Source organism: Somniosus microcephalus, chromosome 16 (assembly GCF_052327205.1).
Source record: "Somniosus microcephalus isolate GS21.2 chromosome 16, FLI_Smic_1.0, whole genome shotgun sequence".
NCBI classification, from domain to species: Eukaryota; Metazoa; Chordata; class Chondrichthyes; order Squaliformes; family Somniosidae; genus Somniosus; species Somniosus microcephalus.
The window spans coordinates 57830834-57856996 of NC_141002.1; the positions used below are offsets into that span (position 1 = coordinate 57830834).

A 26163-nucleotide genomic window follows, 5' to 3' on the forward strand; every position below is an offset into this window, starting at 1 on the left:
CACCATCTGACACACCCAAAACGCCATGGTATCAGTGTGGCTCTTATCACCAAATCACACTGTGGTCTCGCCCAGTACCCCTCTGGCATTTTATCCTCCTTCGACCACCTCACCTTGTTCCACCCGTATTGCCTCTTTACAATTATTGTTCTCATCCCCATTCCCCCCCACCGCAAGACCCACCCTGAATTCCTCACGAAGATATCCTCACTCGTATCCCCACTCTGCCTCTGCGCTCCTTCCTTATAGAGTCATAGATTAGTACAGCACAGGAGTCTATTCGGCCCATCGAATCTGTGCCGGCTCTTTCGAAGTGCAGTCCAGTTAGTCCCACTCCCCCGCTCTTCCCCATATCTCTGCAATTTTTTTTTCTCCCTCAAGTATTTATCCAATTCCCTTTTGAAAGCTACTATTGAACCTGTATCCACCACCCTATCAGGCAGTGCATTCCAAATCCTAACCACTCGTGTAAAAATGTTTTTCCTCGTGTCGCCTCTGGTTCTTTTGCCAATCACCTTGAATCTGCCCTCTCGTTATTGACCCTTCAGCCATTGGAAACCATTTCTCTTTATTTACTCTCTAAACCTTTCATGATTTTAAACACCTCTATCAAATCTCCTCTTAGCCTTTTCTGCTCTAAGGAGAACCACCCCACCTTCTTCAGTCTATCCACATAACTGTATTCCCTCATCCCTGGAGCCATTCTAGTAAATCTCTTCTGTACCCTCTCCAAAGCCTTTACGCCCTTCATAAAGTTTGGTGCCCAAAATTGGACACAATACTCGGGCTGAACTAGTGGTTTATATACGGGTTTAGTATAACTTCCTGGCTTTTGTACTCTATGCCTCTAATTATAAAGCCCAAGATCACATATGCTTTATTAACCTGTCCTGCCACCTTCAAAGATTTGTGCACAAACAACCTCAGGTCTCTCTGTTCTTGCACCCCCTTTTTAAATTGTACCATTTAGTTTGTATTGTCTCTCCTCATTCTTCCTACCAAAATGTATCACCTCACACTTTTCTGCATTGCATTTCATCTGCCATGTGTCGTCCATTCCACCAGCCTGTCTATGTTCTCTTGAAGTCTATTACTATCTTCCTCACTGTTTACTGCACTTCCAAGTTTGCAAATTTCAAAAATGTGCCCTGTACCTCCAAGTCGTTAATGTATATCAAAAACAGCAGTGGTCCCAGTATTAAACCCTGGGGAACACCACTGTATACCTCCCTCCGGTCCGAAAAACAGCCATTCACCACAACTCTCTGTTTTCTATCCCTTAGCCAATTTTGTATCCATGCTGCTACTGCCCCTTTTATCCCACGGGCTTCAATTTTGCTAACAAGCCTATTATCAAAAACCCTTTGAAAGTCCACAACAACAACTGCACTGCTCTCATCCACCCTCTCTGTTACCTCATCAAAAAACTCAATCAAATTAGTCAAATACGATTTGCCCCTAGCAAATTGGTGCGGACTCTCCTTTATTAGTCCATGCTTGTCCAAGTGCTGCTAATTTTCTCCCAGATTATTGTTTCTAAAAAGTTCCCCACCACCGACGTTAAACTGACCGGCCTGTAATTGCCAGGTTTATCATTCTTTCCTTTTTGAACAAGGGTATAACATTTGCAATCCTCCAGTCCTCTAGCACCATCCCTGTATTGAAGGAGGATTCTTCATCCTCGGTGATTTCAATCTCCATCTCAGCTGACCTTGCCCCCTCTCTTCTGTTTTCACTCTCCTTGTCCTCCCTAAATCTATCCCTCCATATACAACTCTGCTACCTATATTCACTTCTACCCTCTTGACCTTGCCATCTCATGTGACCTCTCTACACGTATAATCTCCATTACAGAAAAGACATCTCCAACCATTTCTTTGTATCCTTTGCCACTCACATCCCCCTACTCCCTTCTAACCCCACTTCCTTCTGCATCTTCCCCTGGAAAAACATCCCCAAGTCACTTATAACTGCACTTTCAAACTCCCAACTGGTTAGCCTTTAGCCCTCCATTTGCCGCAGAACTTCTGCAACTGTCAATCTGCACAATCACTCCCTCACCTCTGCCTTCGATGCCCTTGTCCCCAGTAAAACCCTTACATTCTCCCACTCTGGTGATTACCCCTGATATAGCCACCATCTTCTTTTCCTCAAATCCAAGGGGTTCAAACATAGATAGAAACATAGAAGATAGGCGCAGGAGTAGGCCATTCGGCCCCTCGAGCCTGCTCCGCCATTCAATGCGATCATGGCTGATCATCCAAATTCAGTACCCTGTCCCTGCTTTCTCCCCATATCCCTTGATCCCTTTAGCCTTAAGAAATATATCCAACTCCTTCTTGAATATATTTAATGAATTGGCCTCTACTGCTGCCTTTGGCAGAGAATTCCACAGGTTCACCACTCTCTGGGTGAAGAAATTCCTCCTCATTTCTGTCCTAAAGGGCTTACCCCTTATCCTTAGATTGTGACCCCTGGTTCTGGACTCCCTGACCATCGGGAACATCCTTCCTGCATCTAGTCTGTCCAGTCCTGTCAGAATTTTATAAGCTTCAATGAAATCCCCTCTCATTCTTCAAAACTCCAGCGAGTATAAGCCCAATCTCTTATAATGGACTCTAGCATTTTCCCCACTACTGATGTCAGGCTTACCTATAATTCCCCATTTTCTCTCTACCACCTTTTTTGAATAGTGGGGTTACATTAGCTACCCTCCAATCCATGGGTACTGTTTCAGATTCCATCGAATGTTGGAAGATGATCAGCAATGCATCTACTATTTCTAGGGCCACTTCCTTAAGTACCCTAGGATGTAGATTATCAGGCCCTGGGGATTTGTCGGCCTTCAATCCCATCAATTTCCCCAACACCATTACCCTACAAATACTGATTTCTTTCAGTTCCTCCCTTTCATCAGACCCTATGTTCCCCGACATCTCTGGGAGGTTATTTGTGTCCTCCTTTGTGAAGACAACCAAAATATGTATTTAATTGGTCTGCCATTTCTTTGTTCCCCATTATAAATTCCCCTGATTCTGACTGCAAGGGACCTACGCTTGACTTCACCAATCTTTTTCTCTTCACATATCTATAGAAGCTTTTACAGTCAGTTTTTATGTTCCCTGAAAGCTTACTCTCATATTCTATTTTCCCCTTCTTAATTAATCCCTTTGTTCTCCTTTGTTGAATCCTAAACTGCTCTCAATCCTCAGGTTTACTGCTTTTTCTGGCCAATTTATATGTCCTCTCCTTGGATCTTATGCTATCCCTAATTTCCCTTGTTAGCCACGGTTGAGTCACCTTTTTTGTTTTTTTATGCCAAACTGGGATGAACAAATTCTGTAGTTCATCCATGCGGTCTTTGAATGTTTGCCATCGCCTATCCACCATCAACCCTTGGAGTGACATTCCCCAATCCATCCTAGCCCACTCGCGCCTCATACCATCGTAGTTTCCTTTATTTAAATTCAGGACCCTAGTCTCTGAGTCAGCTACTTCACTCTCCATCTTAATGAAGAATTCTATCATATTATGATCGCTCCGACCCAAGGGGCCTCGTACAACAAGATTGCTAATTAATCCTTTCTTATTACATAATACCCAGTCTAAGATGGCCTGATCTCTAGTTGGTTCCTTGACGTATTGGCCCAGGAAACCATCCTGTAAACACTCCAGGAATTCCTCCTCCACAGTATTGTTACTAATTTGGTTAGCCCAATCTATATGTAGATTAAAGTCACCCATGATGACTGCTGTGCCCTTATTGCACGCTTCTCTAATTTCCCTTTTAATGCCATCCCCATGAGTGTATCTGGTGCACTGCTGGTTTAACCATCCATTGCCAGATCCGGCTATAAGAGCATTGGAATAGTTGAGTCTGGAGGTAACAAAGGCATGAATGAGGGTCTCGGCAGCAGATGGGCTGAGACAGGCAATATTATGGAGGTGAAGTAGGCGGTCGGTGATGGAGAGGAAATAGGGTCGGAAGCTCAGCTCAGGGTCAAATAGGATGTCACGGTTGCGAACAGTCTGTTTCAGCCTGAGACAGTGGCCGGGAAGGGAGATGGAATCAGTGGCTAGGGAACGAAGTTTGTGGCAGGGGCTGAAGACAACGGCTTCAGCCTTCCCAATATTTAATTGGAGGAAATTTTGGCTCATCCAGGACTGGATGGCCTGACATCACAGAGGCAGTAACAGGGACCAAGTAATTGCTGTGACCACCTTCATTTCAGAAAAATGGTAAGACTGGCGTTGCCTTCCTCGATCTACCAGCAGTCTATGCCACTGTCTGGTATACTGGTCTGGCAAAAATATTGAGCGTCCTGCTTGGTTTAATTACTGCTATGGACCCAAAATTTTAAAGTACACATGGCCGACTGCACCAGATAGTGAAAATATCAAATTAATGATTTCCCTCAGAGATCAGTTCTAGCACCACTCCTTTTCAATCTGTACATTAATGACCTGCCTGCAACCAGATCGTGGAAATACATCAGTGCTAATGACAGTGTCTTTGCTATTCAAGCTAGTGACTTTTCCACCTTAGAAATCACACTTAACCATGATATGAAACTCATGGCAGAGTACTGCCTGAAATGGTGTCTTCAACCAAGTACCACAAAGACTGTCTCCTCTTTCTTTCACTTGTACAATGCCGGCGCTTCAGATGAACTACTCTCAAATAGTCAACTCCTCAAACTTGCCAAATTTATTGGGCCTGAATTTGCAGTAGGCATCATGGTGAACTGTCAGTGTTCGCTGTCATACTGCCTTTGAAACTGACCACAAGTTCAGGATTTCCAAGTGTATGCACTAAATCCAGAACTTGTGATCTGTCAAGTTACAAATTCAGAGGCTTCGCTGCATTTTTCACCACCTGATCAAAATCAACGTGCTGGCGAAAAGTTGGGCTAATTGCCCGCCTACTCCAAAGTAATTACGCTTTCAGTTTATAAGTCTTGTGCAAGCAGGCGCAGGAAGCCTGTTGCACAACGTGAGGGGACCGGAAGAAAGGTTTTTATTATGAATGACGTTCCAACACACAACAATTAATAGGTACCATCGATTGTATACTGTACATAGCCCTGTTAGGCTATGTGTCTGGCAAGAAAATGGTTTACAGTCAGAAAATGCAAATTTAAAACAATCATTGTAGATTGCCATTCTTGATGTAATTTAAATCATGAGAACGGAAGCATTTTTATTTTTAGATGTCCCGAACATGTTTCACCAGATGGTATGTTTAGTGTTGTAATTACTGAGGAAAGTGACCTAGATATTTTGTAGAATATATGCCACCGAGGACTATGACTGTCTCGCTATCTACAGTAACATAACCATATCACAATGATCTCGAGTCAGTCAGATTCTGTTGTGTGCGTGTGTCATTAAAGTCAGTAAAGCTGGCGAGACCCGAATGAATAGCTCCTAAACTAAGAATCAGGAAGTAAAAGATCCACCGCCCCACGTGATTCCCGGTTCGCATACGCACATATGCCCTCTTGGTCTCCATGGTGGAGTACACTGCGCGGACTTCTGAAGCTCTTTAAAGGAAGTTCTCGCAGGTAGGTGCGGATTTACTTGCAATGTCGACGGCGTACTCTTTGGCTTCGCCGCCGACTGCAAATTCAGGCCCGTTAGAATTTTTTTGACTGTTTGACAAATTTATTCGTTTTTTGAGGATGTAACTAGCAGGGTAGATAAAGTGGATGTAGTATGTTTGGATTTTCAAAAGGCATTTGACAAGGTGCCACATAAAAGGTTGCGATGCAAGATAAGGGCTCATGCATCGGCGGGAACTCAGCGGCAGCAGCGGGGCTATAAAAGTCCCAGAGACCAGGTAAGGCCTCAGTGCGTCGGCGGGAACTCAGCGGCAGCAGCGGGGCTATAAAAGTCCCAGAGACCAGGTAAGGCCTCAGTGCGTCGGCGGGAACTCAGCGGCAGAGTGGGGCTATAAAAGTCCCAGGGACCAGGTAAGGCCTCACAGCGTCAGCGGGAATTTCAGCAGCAGCAGCAGCGGGGCTATAAAAGTCCCAGAGACCAGGTAAGGCCTCACAGCGTTGACGGGAACTCAGCGGCAGCAGCGGGGCTATAAAAGTCCCAGAGACCCAGGTAAGGCCTCACAGCGTCAGCGGGAATTTCAGCGGCAGCAGCGGGGCTATAAAAGCCCCAGAGAGCCAGGTAAGGCCTCACAGCGTCGGCGGGAATTTCAGCGGCAGCAGCGGGGCTATAAAAGTCCCAGAGACCCAGGTAAGGAGTACCAGTCTCCAGTCTGGGAACTCGGAGGGAAGGAGAGAGGTAAAAAGTAATCCAAGTGTGACGTCACCAGAAAGCGGGTAAGTGATTGGTTGGTAAGTTTAAGCTTAAATCTCTTTGGTTTATAGTTTCTAAGGTGTGATATTCACCATCTAGAATCTAGAATCGGGGCAGAGGGTATTTAAGAATAATATTAACAAATTTAATTAATTACATAGAATGGGAGATCAGGTGATGTGTTGCTGCTGCAATATGTGGGAGCTGGTGGACACCATTGATACTCACGGTGATCACATTTGAGTAAGTGTTGGCTGCTCGAGGAATTCCGGCTCCGTGTTGAAGAGCTGGAGTCCGAGCTTCAAACACTGAGACACATCAGGGAGGGGGAGAGTTACCTGGACTCTGTGTATCACGAGGTATTCACACCAATTAGATTAATTCAGATGTAGTCCGTGGCCAGGGTCAGGATGATGTGACTGGAAGTGAGGCAGGTACGGGGATCCAGGAGGTAGTGTTGGAGGAGCCGCAGCCCTTGCACTTGTCCAACAGGTTCGAGGCTCTTACTCCCTGTGAGGATGGGAACAGGGACTGTGGGGAGGATGAGCAACCTGGCCACAGCACCGTGGAGCGGGGGGCCATTCAAGTGGGGGGAGTTAAAAGAAATGTTGTAGTGGTAGGGGATAGTATCGTTAGGGGGATAGATAGAGTTCTTTGCAGCTGAGAGCGAGAGTTCCGAAGGCTGTGTTGCCTGCCCGGTGCCAGGGTTAAGGACATCTCCTCTGGACTGGAGAGAAACTTGGAGGGGGAGGATCCAGTTGTCGTGGTCCATGTTGGTACCAACGACATAGATAGGACAAGGAAGGAGGTTCTGCTGAGGGAGTTTGAGCAGCTAGGGGCCAAATTAAAAAGCAGAACCACAAGGGTAATGATTATTACCTGAGCCACGAGCGAATTTGGCTAGGACAAATAAAATTAGAGAGTTAAATGCGTGGCTCAAAGACTGGTGTGGGAGAAATGGGTTTTGCTTCCTGGGACACTGGCACCAGTACTGGGGCAGGAGGGAGCTGTTCCGTTGGGACGGGCTTCACTTGGCCAGTGCTGGGACTAGAGTCCTGGCGGATCATATAACTAGGGCTGTAGAGAGGGCTTTAAACTAACTAGTGGGGGGGAGGTTCCTAGAGAGCAAATAATAAAAATGACAACAGAGAAGGTCATAGACTTAGGTAGCAGTGGGGAAATTAAAAACCAGAGAGTGTCAGGAAGGGGCAGAAGGTATGGAGTAAAAGGTAAAGTAATAAAAAGGGCAAAAGCAGGAACTAAGTGTCACAAAACATATTTGAAAGTTCTCTATCTAAATGCACGTAGCATTCGTAACAAAATAGACGAGTTAATGGCACAAATAACTACATATGGGTATGATCTTGTGGCCATTACACAAACATGGCTGCAGGGTGACAATGCCTGGGAATTAAACATACCAGGTTATTTAACGATCAGGAAGGACAGGCAGGAAGGAAGGGGAGGTGGGGTGGCTATGTTAACAAAGGAAGGAATCACTAATACAGAGAAATGATATTGGGTCAAAAGATCAGGATAATGAAACAGTTTGGGTGGAGGTAAGGAATAATAAGGGGAAAAAAACACTAGTGGGTGTAGTCTATAGGCCTCCGAACAGTTGCAACTCTGTTGGACGGAGTATCAATCAGGAAATAGTTGAGGCTTGTAATAAGGGAACATCTATAATTATGGGGGTTTTAACTATCATATTAATTGGACAAATCAAATTGGGCAGGGCTGCCTTGAGGATGAGTTCATTGAGTGTATTAGGGATGGGTTTCTTGAGCAGTATGTAACTGAACCGACCAGGGGGCAAGCAACCTTAGATCTGGTCCTGTGTAACGAGACAGGATTAGTTAAAAATGTCCTAGTAAAGGATCCCCTTGGAATGAGTGACCATAACATGGTTGAATTCCATATTCAATTAGAGGGTGAGAAGGTTGGATCTCAAACAAGCGTGCTAAGCTTGAATAAAGGAGACTATGAAGGTATGAGAGCGGAATTGAGTAGAGTGGATTGGGAAAATAGATTAAACGGTAAGACGATACATGATCAGTGGTGTACATTTAAGGAGTTATTTTACAACTTCCAAAAAAAATATATTCCACTGAGAAGAAAAGGGTGTAAAAGAAAAGACAGCCATCCGTGGCTAAGTAAAGAAATTAAGGATAGTATTCGACTAAAAACAAGGGCATATAAGGTAGCCAAATCTAGTGGGAGGATAGAGGATTGGGAAAACTTTAAAAGACAACAAAAAATAACAAAAAGATTGATTAGCAAAAAATATAAAAACAGATAGTAAGAGTTTTTATAGCTATATAAAAAGAAAAAGGGTGGCTAAAGTAAATGTTGGTCCCTTAGAGGATGGGACCGGGAAATTAATGGTGGGAAATATGGAGATGGCAAAAACACTGAATATTTTACATCAGTCTTTACAGTAGAAGACACTAAGAATATCCCAACACTGGACAAACAGGGGGCTAAAGGGGGGGAGGAGCTAAACACGATCAAAATCACTAAGGAAGTGGTACTCAGTAAAATAATGGGACTCAAGGCGGATAAATCACCTGGACCTGATGGCTTACATCCTAGGGTCTTGAGGGAAGTGGCGGTAGGGATTGTGGATGCATTGGTAATAATTTTCCAAAACTCCCTGGACTCTGCAAAGGTCCCGGCAGACTGGAAAACTGCTAATGTAACACCCTTATTTAAAAAGGGCAGTAGACAGAATGCTGGAAACTATAGACCGGTTAGCCTAACATCTGTGGTAGGTAAAATTTTGGAGTCCATTATTAAGGAGACAGTAACAGGACATTTGGATAATCATAATTTAATAGGACAAAGTCAGCATGGTTTTATGAAGGGGAAGTCATGTTTGACAAATTTGCTGGAGTTCTTTGAGGAAGTAACATATAGGGTGGATAAAGGGGAACCAGTGGACGTAGTGTATTTAGACTTCCAAAAGGCATTTGACAAGGTGCCACACAAAAGATTATTGCTTAAGATAAAAAATCACGGGATTGGGGGTAATATTCTGGCATGGATAGAGGATTGGCTATCTAACAGAAAGCAGAGAGTTGGGATAAATGGTTCATTCTCAGACTGGCAATCAGTAACTAGTGGTGTTCCGCAGGGGTCAGTGTTGGGTCCCCAACTCTTTACAATCTAAATTAACGATTTGTCGAAGCTACATCATTACATAAATTTAAAACAGAAATAGACAGTTTCCTAGAAGTAAAGGGAATTAAGGGTTACGGGGAGCGGGCAGGAATTTGGACATGAGTCTAGGTTCGGATCGGACATGGCCCTGTGGGTAGTGGAGCGGGCCCAGGGGCCGTGTAGCCTGATCCTGCTCCTATTTCTTGTGTCTAATTCTGTTAGATTCAGGAGATGGTTCTGTGATAGTGGATTGGCGGTTAGGATCAGATCAGCCATGATCTTATTGAATGGCGGAGCAGGCTCGAGGGGCTGATTGGCCTACTCCTGCTCCTATTTCTTATGTTCTTATGGGATTGGGGGTAATATATTAGCACAGATAGAGGATTGGTTAAAGGGCAGAAAACAGAGAGTTGGGATAAACGGGTCATTTTCCAGTTGGCAGGCTGTAACTAGTGGGGGTGCCGCAAGGATCCGTGCTTGGGCCTCAGCTATTTACAATCTATATTAATGACTTAGATGAAGGGACCGAGTGTAATGTATCCAAGTTTGCTGACAATACAAAGCTAGGTGGGACAGTAAGCTGTGAGGAGTACACAAAGAGTCTGCAAAGGGATATAGACAGGTTAAATGAGTGGACAATAAGCTGGCAGATGGAGCATAATGTGGGGAAATGTGAGGTTATTCACTTTGGTAGGAAGAATAGAAAAACAGAATATTATTTAAATGGTGAGAGGCTTTTAAATCTTAGTGTTCAGAGAGATTTGGGTGTCCTCGTACAAGAAACACAGAGTTAGCATGCAGGTACAGCAAGCAATTAGGAAGGCAAATGGCATGTTGGCCTTTATTGCAAGTGGGTTGGAGTACAAGAGTAGGGAAGTCTTGCTGCAATTATATAGGGCTTTGGTGAGACCACACCCGAGTACTGTGCATATTTTTTGGTCTCTTTATCTAAGGAAGGCTATACTTGCCTTGGAGGCGGTGCAATGAAGGTTCACTTGATTGATTGCTGGGATGAGAGGGTTGTCCTATGAGGAGAAATTGAGTAGGTTGGGCCTATACTCTCTGGAGTTTAGAAGAATGAGAGGTGATCGCATTGAAACATGTAAGATTCTGAGGGGGCTTGACAGGGTAGATGCTGAGAGGTTGTCTCCCCTGGCTGGAGAGTCTAGAACTAGTGGGCATAGTCTCAGGATAAGGGGTCGGCCATTTAGGACTGAAATGAGGAGGAATTTCTTCACTGAGGGTTGTGAATCTTTGGAATTCTCTACCCCAGAGGGCTGTGAATGCTCAGTCATTGAATATATTCAAGGCTGAGAGATATATCTTTGGACTCCAGGGAAATCAAGGGATATAGGGATTGGGTGGGAAAATGGAGTTGCGGTAGAAGATCTTATTGAATGGCGGAGCAGGTTCAAGGGGCCGTATGGCCTACTCCTGCTCCTAATTCTTATGTTCAGACATGATACTCACCCAGTCCACTTGGGCATTATCCTCAACTGGTCACTAACCTACAAACCTATCTACTGAAAACTGCTGAAAAAGTAAAAACCCCAAATAACCTTGGTACCAAACTTGCAGACTGCCTGGGAAGGAAAGGCCTCCATTTTATGCTCATCTACTCTTGCACTTGCTCCATCTGGACTTACTCGCAGCACACTAAGCTGGTAGATACTCAGCTGTATGCCGCTATGCTTTTAGTGTCGGACATATTGCACCTACTCCCCTCCCACAGTTACCTTGTCCACATCTTTGTTGTTTAAATGTGGTAGTAAAATTGGTGAATAGACTTTGTGACCAAATCATGTTGCCAATTTACTCTTGATTTGTTCTATTCACCAACATAAGAACATAAGAAATAGGAGCAGAAGTAGGCCATTTGGCCCCTCGAGCCTGCTCCGCCATTCAATGAGAATATGGCTGATCTTCGGCCTCAACTCCATTCACCGGCCCTATTGCCATATCCCTTGATGCCTTTACTAGTCAGAAATCTATCGACTTCTGTTTTGAATATACCCAATGACTGAGCCGCCACAGCCCTCTGGGGTAGAGAATTCCAAAGATTCACCACCCTCTATGTGAAGAAATTTCTTCTCATCTCAGTCCTGAATGGCCTACCCTTTATCCTGAGGCTGTGGCCCCTGGTTCTAGACTCCCCAGCCAAGGGAAACATTCTCCCAGCATCCACCCTATCAAGCCCTGTAATAATTTTGTGTGCTTCAATGAGATCCCCTCCCAATCTTTGAATTCAAGAGAATACAGGCCTAGTTTACTCAATCTCTTCTCATACGACAGTCCAGCAGCACCATTCTGTTCGAGATATCCATTATGCTCAACCTTTCCTGATTCCTTCAACTCTCTTACATGAAGATACTCCTGTACATCACCATGTCATCTCTGATCCTAAACACTGTCAACCAAGATTTAACTAGCCACATTGTAGTTGGGTCACTTCTCAACTGCTTTCTAACTGGACAGGGTCAGTGCACCTCAGACCTTCACCTATGGGGCCTTCTGGACTGCAACAAATGTCCTAGTGGACAAATACAAACCACGTCCCCCATCATTGAGTCAAACCCACTAACCAAACTATCCGGAGGTCCACGTGCTTTTCATGCTGATGATGACAATGCTTTTAACATGTATAATATCTTAAGAATCAGTTATTGTTTTGGTATCCAGTGGCTTATTTGCAAATTGGCAGATATGCTCAAAATTCCTGATTGCTTGTCACATCGATGGCCGATTCCCTGTTTAACTTGGCCTGCCTGGCCCAGCAGCTGGTTTTCTTTAACTGTTCTCTGGAGATTGAGCACTGACAATTGATACCACTTCATTAATGAGCAGCAAAGGAGTTGTAAACATCGTGGTTGATAATGTCTCTCATTCAGCTGCAAATATTCTGTATTTCATGCCCTTTCTTATTCAATTGGCTCACTGATCTCTGAGGTGGTGAAGTGGTCCCAGGTGTACTTTTAAATCACCACCAAAATCACTATGGTTTCATATGTGGGCCGATTGCAGTTGGGCAGCATGCAGTTTGTAAACTGGCTTTACAATTTGGGTGGGGAAGGGAGGAAGAGAGTGGAGGGTTGAAAATTGAGGAACATACCACTGCTATACCTGCTGAAAGACAAATGCCAAAAAAGTTTAGTGGCAGTCCTTGGGGATCTTTTGGACATTCTAAAAGTCTGCAAAGAGAAGGGGAAAAAAAACCCTAAATGCTTGCAGGAAAGAATGAGATCATTCAGTGAAAATGACCAACTATTTAGAGCACTGGGAAAGTATCCACAAATATCACATTAAATGACTGATGAAGTTATAAAATTCTGACAACCTGCATTTGTTACAAGCCCACATAGAAACCTGGCAAGCTCTCAGTTACCCAACTGCTGTAAAGGTATTTCAGACTTTCATATTTCGCCATTACTTTCAAAAACTATTTCAAGGTGCCAGACATCTTGTGCGCCACTATTACTTGTATAAACGTGTTTAATTTGAAATTCTTGTTAACCGGATAATTACGCAAGTTTTATCTTTCTATTAAAACACTACAGTGTTCTTTTAATTAAAGGGTAATTATAGTAATGCCCTTTTGTTAAAGCAGCATCGCTAATCCAAGATGCTTATAACATGTTCATTGCAGCTTCTGTGGAATTAAATTTCAATACTCTATCCAGTAAAAGTACTGTTATTGTTAAATACTTTAACTCTTTGCAGCTGAAGTGAATGTGCCATATAAAACCCCAAGGTCTCAGCTTAAACAGGCAATTAATATCAATATTTGCAGTAAACAGACTGTGTGACTACAACCACTCCAGACTCTTCCATATCACTTAAAATAAGTCTGACAAGTTAATGTACACCTGTGGACTTCACAGGTGTTTAAGTGATAAAAGAGTAACACACCTCTCTGCTGGTTTAATTCATTAGAAGGTTAATAGGACAGAATACTCAATTTTTGGTTTCCTTCAGGGTAGGTCTTTATGTGTACACTTGCCCTCCTAAAACCTCAGAGTAGTGGAATATTTCAGGAGAATTCAAGCATGCCACGTGATCACCACACACTATTGAACTATATAGCCTTCCCAATGGAAAATAGCTCTTCCTTGTACTTCTGCAATAAGGTGTGCTTGTGGTTATTCTTGCTGTACTCATTCTTTTTTGTTAATTTCATGCCCTCAGGTTCAATGTACTATCAGTTTAGTCAGGAGAAAGATTTGTTTTCTTCTATTCTTGGCTGTTTATTGGTCATCTTAAACCCTTTTGAATTGCAACATAGGTAAAACAATACAGGAATCCTGAATTATTTGTTGTATATAATTTGTACTAAAATTCTTGGGTTGAATGCTAAGTAAAAAAAAAATCAGAAATCAATATTTTGTTTAGTTCCAAGTCTCTGGTATTGTTTATACAATGAGTAGCTGAGCTTTATAGACCAGGAAGGCCCCAGGTGCTGGCTTAACTGATCTTAGCCAGAGCAACAATAGATGATGCTACAATTGGCTTTAAGTGTCCTTGCATTAGAGAGGAGAAAACGGGCCCGGGTTCCTGCTCCTTATTGAAATCCAGTGTCCTCTTATGGAGGTGTATGTGAGTGGGAGTTGGGAAAGGATTGGGCTTGGACTGTGATGGCCGCTGCGATCACAGCTTCCTTTAGCCAAGATACTAGAAGACAACCAGCACCCGTGTAACTGTACCCCAGCAAAGAGTCAGTACCCAAAGAGGAAAGAAAATTCCATGAGAACCAATTTTCAAGATAGACCTGAAGAAAGAAACTGTACAAATTGACTTTTTTTAAGGTTTGGTTCCACTCCATCCAAGTGGCCATTTCTACATGTGTTCCTCTGAATAGTCAGGTATCCGCAGACTATTCAACTATGGGGAACATCGCAGCTAAACTCCGTCTGGTTATTACCCAACATGCACACCCATGCACTTTCAACCATTACTGCCAAAGATTTCTGCATAGTTTTAAGTTGCCCTCAGAATGTTGCTGTGGTATTGCAATACAACCCATGGTATTTTATTCTTCTGATGGTTTTGTTTCTAAATTATTTTACGATGAAGAAAAAGCATTTTGTGTTTTAAATAGCAGTTCCGGTTGACTGCTTGTGATTTTCTTTAGGATTTCCGAATGTCTACAGCAACAGTGAAATCCTTCAACACTCAATCCTCTTGTACTGCCCATTACAGGGACCCAGGAAAAGGAGTCTAGTCAGATCTGGTGTACTTGTAGTGTGATACCATTAGTGCAGTAAAGTTGCATTCTAAGTAAACCATTTTCAATGTTAAATTAACTTTTTTGTCCACCAGAAAATAATTGTCTAACATCCTAAACATAGCAGTAGCTTGTTTGAGTCCCAAAACTTATTAGCTTTGCTTGCTCCTACTTATTTGTATATGCATCAGTAACATATGGCTCCCCTTTCAAGCCATGTAGGTGTTTTGTTGCACCAGACAATTACTGTACTTCATTTTAATAGTTTCTTGCTTGCATTCAATCCTGTAGTTGATTTAAGGTTTCATTTTTGCATACACAGCAAATCCTTTTTGCAGTATTTTGTCTGTGCATAGTGCTGTCTTATCAATTTTTACGAAACTACACTGCGTGCATGGAAATCTACACAAGACTATGTCCATTGTGGTGACACTTTCAGTAAACCTTGGAAAGAACATTTGGAAATATTTATTTGAAATTTTATATAAAGCACAGGATCAAACCAGCACTGCCTTGAAACATCTTTTGCCCATTCTGTTTGAGTAACAAGGTTAGAGATCTTCTAATGTGTGGAAAAGAATGGGTTATATTTTGGGACTGAGTGAAATTATGTGAAATGTCAGTTTCTATTGATTACCACTTACATTCCACACAACTTGGATAACACATCTGATAAGTCTGGACACTTTTTAAGGGTAGAAACCATTTTCTTTTATAGAAATAAATAAATAATTTTTTCCCATGAAACAAATTGCATATTTACAATGCACAAAAACGTGTTGAGGAGAGTAATGTGATTTGGGGTTCTATTAATATTTAGAATGAAAGTGAAACCCAAACTACTTTGCTATTTTAAATGTGTGTAAAGTGTATCTTTATTCTGCTGTAACAAGTTTCTCTTTTTAAATCCTTAAAATCAACTTCTGTTCATCTGCATAACAGTATAGTTTTGGACAATAAAGGTAGTAAATTGGGAAAGTTTAGGAACAAGATCCAATGTGCCTGCCTCTCTCTACTTGATCTCAGGTTTACTTCCTGCCTGTTCACCATTTCCTTCTAACTCCTTGATTTTCAGAAATGCATTTATTTATCTCTTGAGCCATTTATGCAAACAATATGAAACGGGCAAAAAAAGACCAACCAACCCGTTTGTGCTCACCCTATCCATCAGGTGATGTAACTTCATGCACTACCCTCCCCAATTGCTATTACTGTAACTCCTGGGAATAGAAAAAGAGAAATACACTCTGGAAATTTCAAGAAAACTCTGGAAAATTTCTGACTTAAGGCAATCAAATAAGCTCCAGTAAACCAATGGTGTCCATGACTCATCAATAGATATACTTAACTAAACAGGTCTGCCGCCTATCCCCATCTGAATAACTGGTTTGAATCAGTTTTATCAGTTCTTGTATTCAATTCAATCAACTTAAATTGGACAAGGGATACATGCTACTATGTTGCTAGAGGATTTTCCCAATTGCTTTGATCATATGCCAAACAGCTTTGAATTGTAAACGATTCAATTATATAGTTGAGGTGCGTGAGGCGATCCTGAGTGTCATGAAATATTCAATCAACATTGTTGCACCGTCCTTCAACTTGATTACTATGTTTGCTACAAGCAACTGATTCAAGAGTCATCCAAGGCAACGGTTGGAATTTTTCTAAATCCATCTGTTCCGATTTTGTGTACGTTTTAAGATGACCTTGTCGTAATCACTCAAGTTGATAGTGTTGTTACCTACATGGATGCCATGCTAATATTTCTTGTATGCGTAGTAGATATTTTGCTTTAGCTATTAGAAACAAGTGATGTCTGACATTATTGTCAAATGACAGTTGTTGTAAATCGCTAAGTTATACATATAATGTTGTGAATATATTATACCGGGCTGAAAGATGGCAGGGTGAGGGAAGGAACGCCCAATGGTGACCTATTTGTGCAGGACTCGATAGGTGGCAGAAGAATGAAATGCAGCTAGGGCTTGTATTTGGCATGCACAGGGTGCTGTTCAAAATGCTTAAAAACAAAAGAAAGATGAAAATATCATTTAAGCACACTGTTTTCCGTCATCTGTTGGATCAGGGTTTGAATCCAGTCTGCTGGGGTGAAGGAGTCCTCTCTTTGCCTGCTGTAAATTGCCTGTGGAAAAAACCTGTCATTTATATTACATTTCTGGTCTCGATGCCACGTTTAAATTTTTATTGTACTGACATGATCTTGAAAGTAACAATTTTTAGATTTTTTGCTTTCTATTTTATTTTTTTAAATGCTCTAAAATTCCTGTACCATTCTCTATTGATTAAAAGAGCTGACTGGACTATAAGGTGAATGAATAGCATTCCATATATGGTTTGAGTGCACATGCACACAGTATCATCTGCCTGCTCCCAATATTTGCATAAGAGGCAGGATAACTGAATAGTTTGGTCCGGACTGGACAGGTGGCTGAATATTGCACCATGGAAAAATTGCCCACTGGTAAAAAGAAGTTTGTATATCTGGACTGGAGTTCGCGCTATTAGATTACAATAAGTGATACTACACCATCACGATACAGTTTTCACAGCTATGCCAGTGGGTTTTTTTCACTGCCTACTCATAATTCTGAGAGTTTGGAAAAAGCAGATCCCTACTCCCATGTACTCAAGTTGCTTGGAATACTGTTCACCAGCCTCTGCCTAACGCTGTTTAATTTTTATTGGCTGAAAAAAGGTAATGAGGTAGTTGAGTCTTCTCAATCATAAAAATGTCACTGGTATCAAAGTGGACTTTAGCAATTTGTGAAGCTTCCCACTAGCTGCTTGATCAATATTCTGTTACTGTTTTGCAAGAAAATTATACTTTGCTATATGTATTTATGTTGTTAATATGCTGATGGCATCTGCTGTGTTCTCTGATTTCATATGTGTGTTATAAATCAGTTTTTGGTTCTTACTGTGGTCTGTAACAATGGTTTATTTTGCATGTTTTTGTCTTGCAGCTTGACCAGGTGGCTCGTCAGCGTAACCTAAGCAGTTTGGGACTGTTTCTATCATGTGCACAGAAGCAGTTATCTGCCCTGCTGGAAGATATGCCAGTAACTGTGGAACAAGACAGCGAATAACTTTTAAGTAGATCAAACAGATGAAGCAAGTAAAACAAACACAGTAATACAATAAATCTGACACTACCCACTTTGTTTCTGTATGTTTGGAAATGCCATTCTTTATTGAGTATGCTGGTTATAAATGTGTGCGTAATATTTACATGAAATAAGAAAACTATCAGGAATAGCCTTACAGACTGTCACATCAGACTATTTTAGGTGTGTATTTCTTGGTCATAGCTGTCATTTACATCAGACTGAGGAGTATTAGATTATAAGGACCTGAAACTGGTCTTGAGAGAATTTTGTACATCTGCTGTAAGAACTCTTTAGTTTCTTGAATTTCTTCTTGCCTGTGCATCTGCTGAGAAATAACACTCTACTTTTTATAGGTCCTTGCTTCAGTGTTTTATTTTTTGTGACCTTGGAGTTTACCAGTTAGGTGTGCACTTATTGGTTTGAATTCAGGTTGAGTCCATCACTGCAGTCTACAAAACTTGGATCTTGTTTTTGATGAAACTTTCAAGTAGGCAGGCCCACGAGAGTGAACATATATAGTTTTAAGCAGCTGGAACTGCACAGCCCATCACTGAAGCTGAGGAGAACTTCATCAAACATTTATTACAAGTTGAAGGAGGAAATTTCAGCATTCCATTATAAAAGTATGGGAAAGATTTGCTGATTGCTTATAGGAGCAATCTTTTTAGAGAGTTTATAAATGTGCAAAACAATGACATTTGCATTGCAAAATTCTTTTCTCTCTGTAAACATACAACACAATGGGGGGAAGATTTGGTATCGCCCCGTTTGGGGTGCAATTATTGGCTGGGCGCAAAGTATAGCGCCTGGCGCTAATTATTGCTTCTGACTGCAAACTTGGCTTCTATCGCCCCTGCAAGTGATTGGAGCGCTAAATCAGGCACTACACACCTCCTCAAGGCGCTAACGCCGAGGAGCGAGGCGCTAACTCAGAGCGCTGGCGAAGCTCATGTGATGTCAGTCAGCAATGGAACACAGACAACTGGCGCCGGCCAGTTCTTAAAGGGGAGGGTCGATCTTGCTCTCTATCCACACCCTGCTCATTGCAGCCTTGAATCTCAGCCTGGAGAGATCTGTACATCAATTCTGCTGGAAAGAACAATGGAGAGACCCAGGGAAAGTGCTCAGAGTGCAGTCCCCATAGTCTCTTCTAAATCGATTTAAGGAAGGACAAATCAAAATGAAACTGCAAAGTGCAGCTCAGTACCCAAAACTCCTTCACACAGCGTTGAATCTCTCCAGAGGTCTCTCTCTCTCTCTCTCTCTCTCTCTCTCTCTCTCAGAATGTGTGGTGCAAAAATGTCGCCGACAAAAAAAGTCAGGAAGCAGTCGCCTTTAAATAGCGCTCCCCTAGTCCTTTCCCGACTGCAAAACGTTCCCCTCAACCTGTCATTGCTAGCAGCAGGTGGTAAGGCAGGGAGTGCCACTCAGTATCCGGTCCAGGGCGCTACTGGAGCGTTGCACACTCGACCGACACCACGATCTGCGGACACAGGAGATCATGGCAGTGGTGTTTAGTGCCGCCGCAAAATGTCTGGTCAATTTCGCTAGCGGCGCAAACATTGCCGCCCCTGAGCGCTAGTTGCTTCGACCCATTAGCGCCCTCTTAGGTGCAAAGCAACCAAATTTTTCCCCCAATTATATTTACATTGCATAACTTTAGTGTTGCTTATGCTTGACATCATTGGGATGTACTGTGACAAAAAAGTTGCTGGACTGTTCTACAATTTCCCTTATCAAAACATTGCAACTCCCCCGTCAAAATATTAGTCAAAACACATGACTTCTTGTTGACACAGTGAGTCAGCATGTCTGGTAAGTACAGTAACAATTTGCTTTTCATTAGTTTATGGAAAATGGGCAACTTTGATTTTCGCATGTTAAATTCTAGACCAATTACACTGATCTCAATGGGAAAGTTTAAGAATTCACTCCACTTACTGTATTATTCTGGATGTAGACGTATTAATAAATTAACTAGTGTGCTTAAATGACCACATTTAGCATAGCTTGACAGCTAAAATGGGTAGACAGTTGGCCTCTGTTAGATGCAAGAGTTACTATCCCAGGTTTGGCTAAAGTTTGCTGCCATGTCGTATTTCACTAAGTTTGAGAGCACCTAGGATTACAAGAGCAAAGTGTCCTGGTGTTTTAACCAAGGAGTGTTATGGATAAGGGCTCATGCTGAACTCATTTCTCTGTCATAATTTAGGTCTGTGTTTGGGAATTTAGAGGTGAAAAAATCCAGCAAGTCACCATTTAATATTGAAGAAATATAATCAACTTCTGGCATAAACATTCAAATTAATTTTATGTAGATAAAACATGTGTAAAAAGGAAATACATTATAATGTGCCTATATAGTCTGCTATTCGAGCATCTGATCACTTTTTAAGCAGGCCAGTGCAAACCTGTTGGCCATCGAAAACCTGTTGGCCATCAGTATCTTCTATTGTGCATAAACCATTAGGATTCGCTTACTTGATATGGTGAGATGAATAACTGTAGCTGCCATACAGAAACTTTCATTATCTTTTTTGATCTTTATAGTCATGCACTTACATATTTTGCATTGTAGGTGCATGGGTGCAAATATTCCAATACTACCATTACTCCCTTAGATTTAAAAAGGAATACTGACAAGTATACCGGCAAAACATTTATGGCAGAAGCTGAGCAATGCTTAAAGGTAATTAAAGCTTCCCTGGGTAAGCCTAATGACAGTTCCCCAGTTTATTTTTTGTTCCTCTTTCCCTTATCCCTCCGCCCCCCCCCCCCCTATGCAAATATGGAAGAAATAGGGTTAGACATCATGATTAGTGGATCTTTTACAAAGCTCATCTTATTAACTTTGCAAAAACATCTGAAGTACACGCTCAAATACCAGCAAATTATACAACCTCCTGTCAGCACTGTCATCCATCACAAATTGTTGCAATGGTTCAGGAATATCTAACACATGGAAAAAGGAAACAGTTGACAATTCAGTTACATAACTGAGTGATAAAGAATGGCAAAAGGAAATAAGTGAGGCATGAGAAATGTTGTGTAAGGATCTCACTTAATTCAGGGCAACTGCAGAAAAGAAGACCATGACAGGAGGCTTGGTAATGTTAAAAGCCATTACTGGAAAACAAATATAAAGTTGCACGTAGCTTGTCAAAGAATGCTGAAGTTTTTTTAAGCCTCAAATACATAGTCAGACAACAACAACTTGTATTTATATAGTGCTTTAATGTAGGAAAACGTCCCGAGGCGTAATTAGACAAAAATTAGACAAAACTGAGTCAAGGAAGGAGATATTTGGAGGAGTGACTAAAAGCTTGATCAATGAGAGAGGTTTTGATGAGGGTCTTAAAGGAGAGAGGAGTGGAGAGGTTGAGGGAGGAAATTACATGAGCTTAGGGCCTAGATATTTGACTGCATGGCTACCAATGGTGGGGTGCAGGGAGTGAGGCAGATGTAAAAGGCCAGAGTTGGGGGAATGCAAAGTTCTTGGAGGGCTGGAGGAGGTTATAGAGCCAGGGTGGAGAGGAGCGAGGCTGTGGAAGAAGCTGAACACTGAGAATTTTAAATTGGAAGCGTTGGTTGACTGAGAGCCAATGTAGGTCATCGAGCACAGGGGTGATGGGTGAGTGGGATTTGGTGCAGGTTAGAATATGGTAGCAGAGTTTTGGATGAGATCAAGTTTATTCAAGGTGGAAGTTGGGAGGCCGGCCTGGAGAGCATTGGAATAGTCGAGTCTGGAGGTAACAAGCATGGATGATGGTTTCAGCAGCAGATGGGCTGAGGAATGGGCAGATATGGGTGATATTATGGAGCAAACAGTTGACTGTCTTCATGGTGGAGAGGATATGGGCTTGGAAGCTCAGCTCAGGGTCCAGTAGGATGCTAAGGTTACGAACAGTCTGGTTCAGCCCGAGACACGGGAGTGTGATGGAATCAGTGGCGTAAACACAAAATTGATTTATAACAACTTAAAAGTCACTATGGAAAAACAAATGCTACCATAGGACGATTAGATATTGCGCTCAACTAATAAATATCAGCTGATCTCAGCAAATTTCATATCCTGTTCAATGATAGCCCATTATTATAAAACTGATATATGCTACTTAAACTGGTTAAAGTTTGTGAGAAAATTTGTTGAAATAGTCTAACTTCATTCTGAAAAAGAAATTGTATAATCTTCATTAAATCAGAAGACTTCTGTCATTATTTTGCACCTCCTTGTAAAAGCTGCCAAAAATGCAGCCAACAGAATATTCTTAGAATTTGTTTTTTTCCTGCAGTATTAGATAGGTACCTACAGTTTATGGTGTACATATACTCAACTACGGAACCGGGATGGTGCCGGTTGATTAAAAATTCCAGATAACGGAGAGGTATACCTACTGAGGCAATTTATATATCGGCCGACCTCAGACCAGAAGAAGGTAACTCTGTGGGGGTGTTCCGAACTCAGGAGGGGAGGTGGGACATGGAGTGGCAATGGCCCAAGCTGGTTTTGTAAGGTAATTCTGTGGGGGTGTTCCGAACTCAGGAGGGGAGGTGGGACATGGAGTGGCAATGGCCCAAGCTGGTTTTGTAAAAGCCATAGGAGCACACCTGCTTATTCTGACCCCACAAATATACAGTAAAACTTAACTTTGGGTTCCTCTTTGGCTGAACGGCCAGCTGACACTGTGCAGGGAAGATTGCAGCGCCCACAGTGACGGCGGGAACAAGTGGTAAGTCATTCCCCACCATTTTCAGGACACTACTGCCCCGTTCCTTCTGGGGCGGAAGCCTCAAAACCTACTCCTGAATTTTGCTGGTATTAAAGAATTCCGGATGATTAAGTGCCTTTTAAACAAGAGTTTACTGTAGTTAAACTTAGTTCTGTTTTTGTACACACACATTTGCTGTGAAATTTAATTGAAATAATAAATTTCAGTCAGCATTTTTGCAAGACTTTTTTCTCCTTCAGAATCTCACCCCAGGCCTTTGTGAATTATCTTTCAAACTCACTGAAAATAGATTCCAACTCTATCAGGATTTCGGAAGTCAAGCTGATCCATGATTAACTTTTGTGTTTTTCTATTTCAGACTTCTGTTTAAACTATGAAGCAGTTGAAACAATTGGAAAAACTCAGGGAACAGTTAGATTATGTAGTCAAAAAGTTAACATTGCTGAAGTACAACTGGATGTGCTGGTGTCAATCAGCACCTTCACATGGTCAGGTTTAAAATCTACTTTTAGTTTCCCAGTGATGTTACTCCTGATGATTGAATTATTTTGCCTGTTAATTGAATTTTTTTTTCTTGCTCAAGTTACACATTTATTACTTCTACAGTGAAAATTTGTAATTATCTGTTGTATGACTTCTAACTTTTCAACATTCCATTAAATTACATCAAGATTAAATTAAATATGCAATACTTTACAGTTAAGACTGTCTTTGGTTATGATAACTATGAATAAATTATGCAACAGAAAATTATTACCATGCCTGTCGACTGTTCCGTTTAATTGGGATGTCCTGATATCAAATAGTGCTGTGAAGAAAACAAGGATACATTACAACTGCAGCTACGAGTCTTGGGCCAGTCGTGGTTCTGATTCCAACTAGCCAGAACTGCGTTCACATTGCCTGGAAGAGACTGGAACAGTCTTGTGCAGGAGACCGCTATGTGCAGACCTGGATAAAGGCATGGACAGAGCTCTCTTGCAACATTTAAAAATATAAATACTTAGAAAGCGGAGAGGGGAAACTCCCAGCCTTCTCTATTTGAACTGAAGGTAACTGGGCTTACAAAGTGTCTAATGGGTTCAACAGACTCCTGAGCACTTTGTAAGCCAGGTTTGACATTGCACTGGACTTGCACTCCATGTGGTGTTAAATGGAAGTGGTGTGAGACTACCCACTCCAAGGAGCCTCAATCTGCTTCTATATGGTCAGACGATGAAACTGGATTTACCCTCCCAGTTTAGTGTTAGCATGAGGACAAATTTCTTGCACTGAATTTAAACTAGAAGTGTGAATGCACCCCAAAATGGTAAAATCAATTAGTTATACAGAACTGTGCACCTATCCAAGCATTGACACCAATACCACCCTTTCAACACACGACTGGTTGAAAGGAATGATTTATCCATGTCTTAAAATGAACTCCTGACAAGCAAATCAAACATTATTAAAAACACATTTTTCACTTGACAGGGATTCAGCATTGAAGGCAAGGGTCAGCCTTGGCTCAGTGGTAGCACTCTCACCTCTGATTCAGATGGTCGAGCGTTCAGGCCCTACTCCAGAAGCTTGAGTACATATTTAGTGCAGTACTGAGAGAGTGCTGCACTGTTGGAAGTGCCATCTTTCAACTGAGGCCCCATCAAAGGGGCGAGTGGGTCAATAGTCGGGTGGGGAGATTGGTGGCAGCACATTCAGTTAAATATATTTTTAAATCTTATCTGTCGGTTGCGGCCTAACAAGTAGTCCCTTTAAGGATCACCTGTTAGGCCGCAGGTAGGCCATGTTTTCCTGAGTGCAGCCGGCGCTGGTACTGGCTGCCTCAGGGCAAACCAATGTTGCAGTGAGGGCCTCGTAGGTATTCGACACCACATTTGCATATGCAAAAGGCCCAACACCTGTTTCAGGCATGGGCACTGCGCGCCGATATTTTGGCCTTTACCAATATCGCAGATGGCGCACTTCCGGCATGTGCTTCCTGTCTGCTTTATTGGAAGCTTATGAAGCCACTTTGCACTCGAAAAACGGGTGCTGCCGGCAGAATTTCTAGACAGTTTCTCATAAGGTTTCTCATAAGGAAGGAGGATAGTTCTGAAAGTGAGTTAACCTTCTCTGCTCCAGCGTACCTACAAGCAGTGGGGGTTGGAAGCAATTTTCCTCTCCATCTCTTAGTTAAGAAAAAGTCTGGAATTTGGACATCTAAAAGGTGGGGATCAGGACAATCATGTTTAGAAATGATAAAATGCATTGAAACTCACCTAACTGAGGCAAAACTGACAGTCCTGGGGATAAAATTCAAAAACATTTGTCTAATAGTCAAGTATTCAACTATTTGCAATCATATTGAAAAAAAATGTTATTTTAAAAGGTTCTGATATGTGGTACTGATTATTTTAAAACTGCCTTATTGTCTTTATTAACAATTTAATTATTTGTGTCCCACTATACCTGTACAGCAGCAGTCATTGTATCTCTGGGAAAAGATTGAGTTCAACCTATGGGGTGATGGTACAATATAGACAGTGCATTTTTTTCATATCAGACGTGCAACATTTAATACTTTGTGTATTGCACCCTTCAGAAAAAACACCTGTTTGGTCTAACAGCAAGAAAATTACATTCTCTACATTTTAATGGGGATTACTAAGAAATGGACTAAAGGAAATGCAATTACAGAACAAATGTTGATTTCTGCCATTAATCAAATGAACCAGTTAACTGTTATGTCGTTTCATGCAGCATGGATGGTCCCACAGGGTTAGAGTCCAAAAACAGTTTGTCCATTTTGTATGGATTTTCTTGTACAAGGGAGATAGCTGGAAGACTTGCATATTTATTTAAGAAATGGTGCAAAGCAGAAGACTGGCAAGCACCTCCGGCTGCAAGCAGACCTGACAGCAAAGTTCAGCTTTGCCACACATGGTCTAAGACAAACATCACCCGCTGTGCTCAACTATTTTTAGAAACAAACTGAAAACTATTCATTCTTCAAATTGTTTAAACTTCCTGTTCCAAGGTCCACCAGACACTAAGCATGAGGTGGAAAAGTAACATGCCGTAACCTAGACAAGTATGTGAGCATGGAGCTGGTGAAAGGGTCCTCCTCTTGTGTCAACAATTACACTCCAGCAGCCTGAATTGTTTGGTATTAGAGGCACATTTGATTTGGAGTGAGGAATCCCAAAAACATTCCTGCACCATATTGGGAAATACTATCCTAAACTTCCTATCTATTTCCCAGTTCACTCCTCCACCTTTAACCTTTTCAGTAGTGTCCAACTCACTTGAACTTGAGGACCAAAATTTGAAGTAAACTTTTTTGAATGTTCTTTTCTGACATGAGTTTTGCTGTAACTTCTAATTACTATAGTTCTTCTAGCTCAGAGGTATCTCCTGTGTGGAAATTGTTGCTACATCTGGCCTACATTTCACCATTGACCTGGATTTCCTCAGCTGCCAGCAGTATGCCCCATTTCAGGTGTTACATGGCTGACCATCAGTGACAGATAAATAGGATATTGAAATGGACTATTGTTGTAAGAGAAAGTTGCTGCAGGAGGAACAGTAATTATTTTCCACTAGGTAGTAAGCTGTTTATTCAGTTCCCTCACAT

General features: G+C 41.9%; 1 protein-coding gene across 3 annotated transcripts in view; it reads left to right on the plus strand.

Annotated features, from left to right (window-relative positions):
- Window positions 1-18174, plus strand: part of LOC147106208 (coiled-coil domain-containing protein 91-like) — a 172315-nt gene extending 154141 nt beyond the window's left edge. For all 3 annotated transcript variants that reach the window (XM_086009098.1, XM_086009097.1, XM_086009099.1), the window contains exon 13: window positions 17677-18174. In XM_086009098.1, coding sequence (XP_085865224.1) covers window positions 17677-17799 — 123 coding nt within the window. In that variant the 3' untranslated portion in view covers window positions 17800-18174. The remainder of the gene's footprint in view (window positions 1-17676) is intronic.
- The last annotated feature ends 7989 nt before the right edge of the window (window positions 18175-26163 follow it).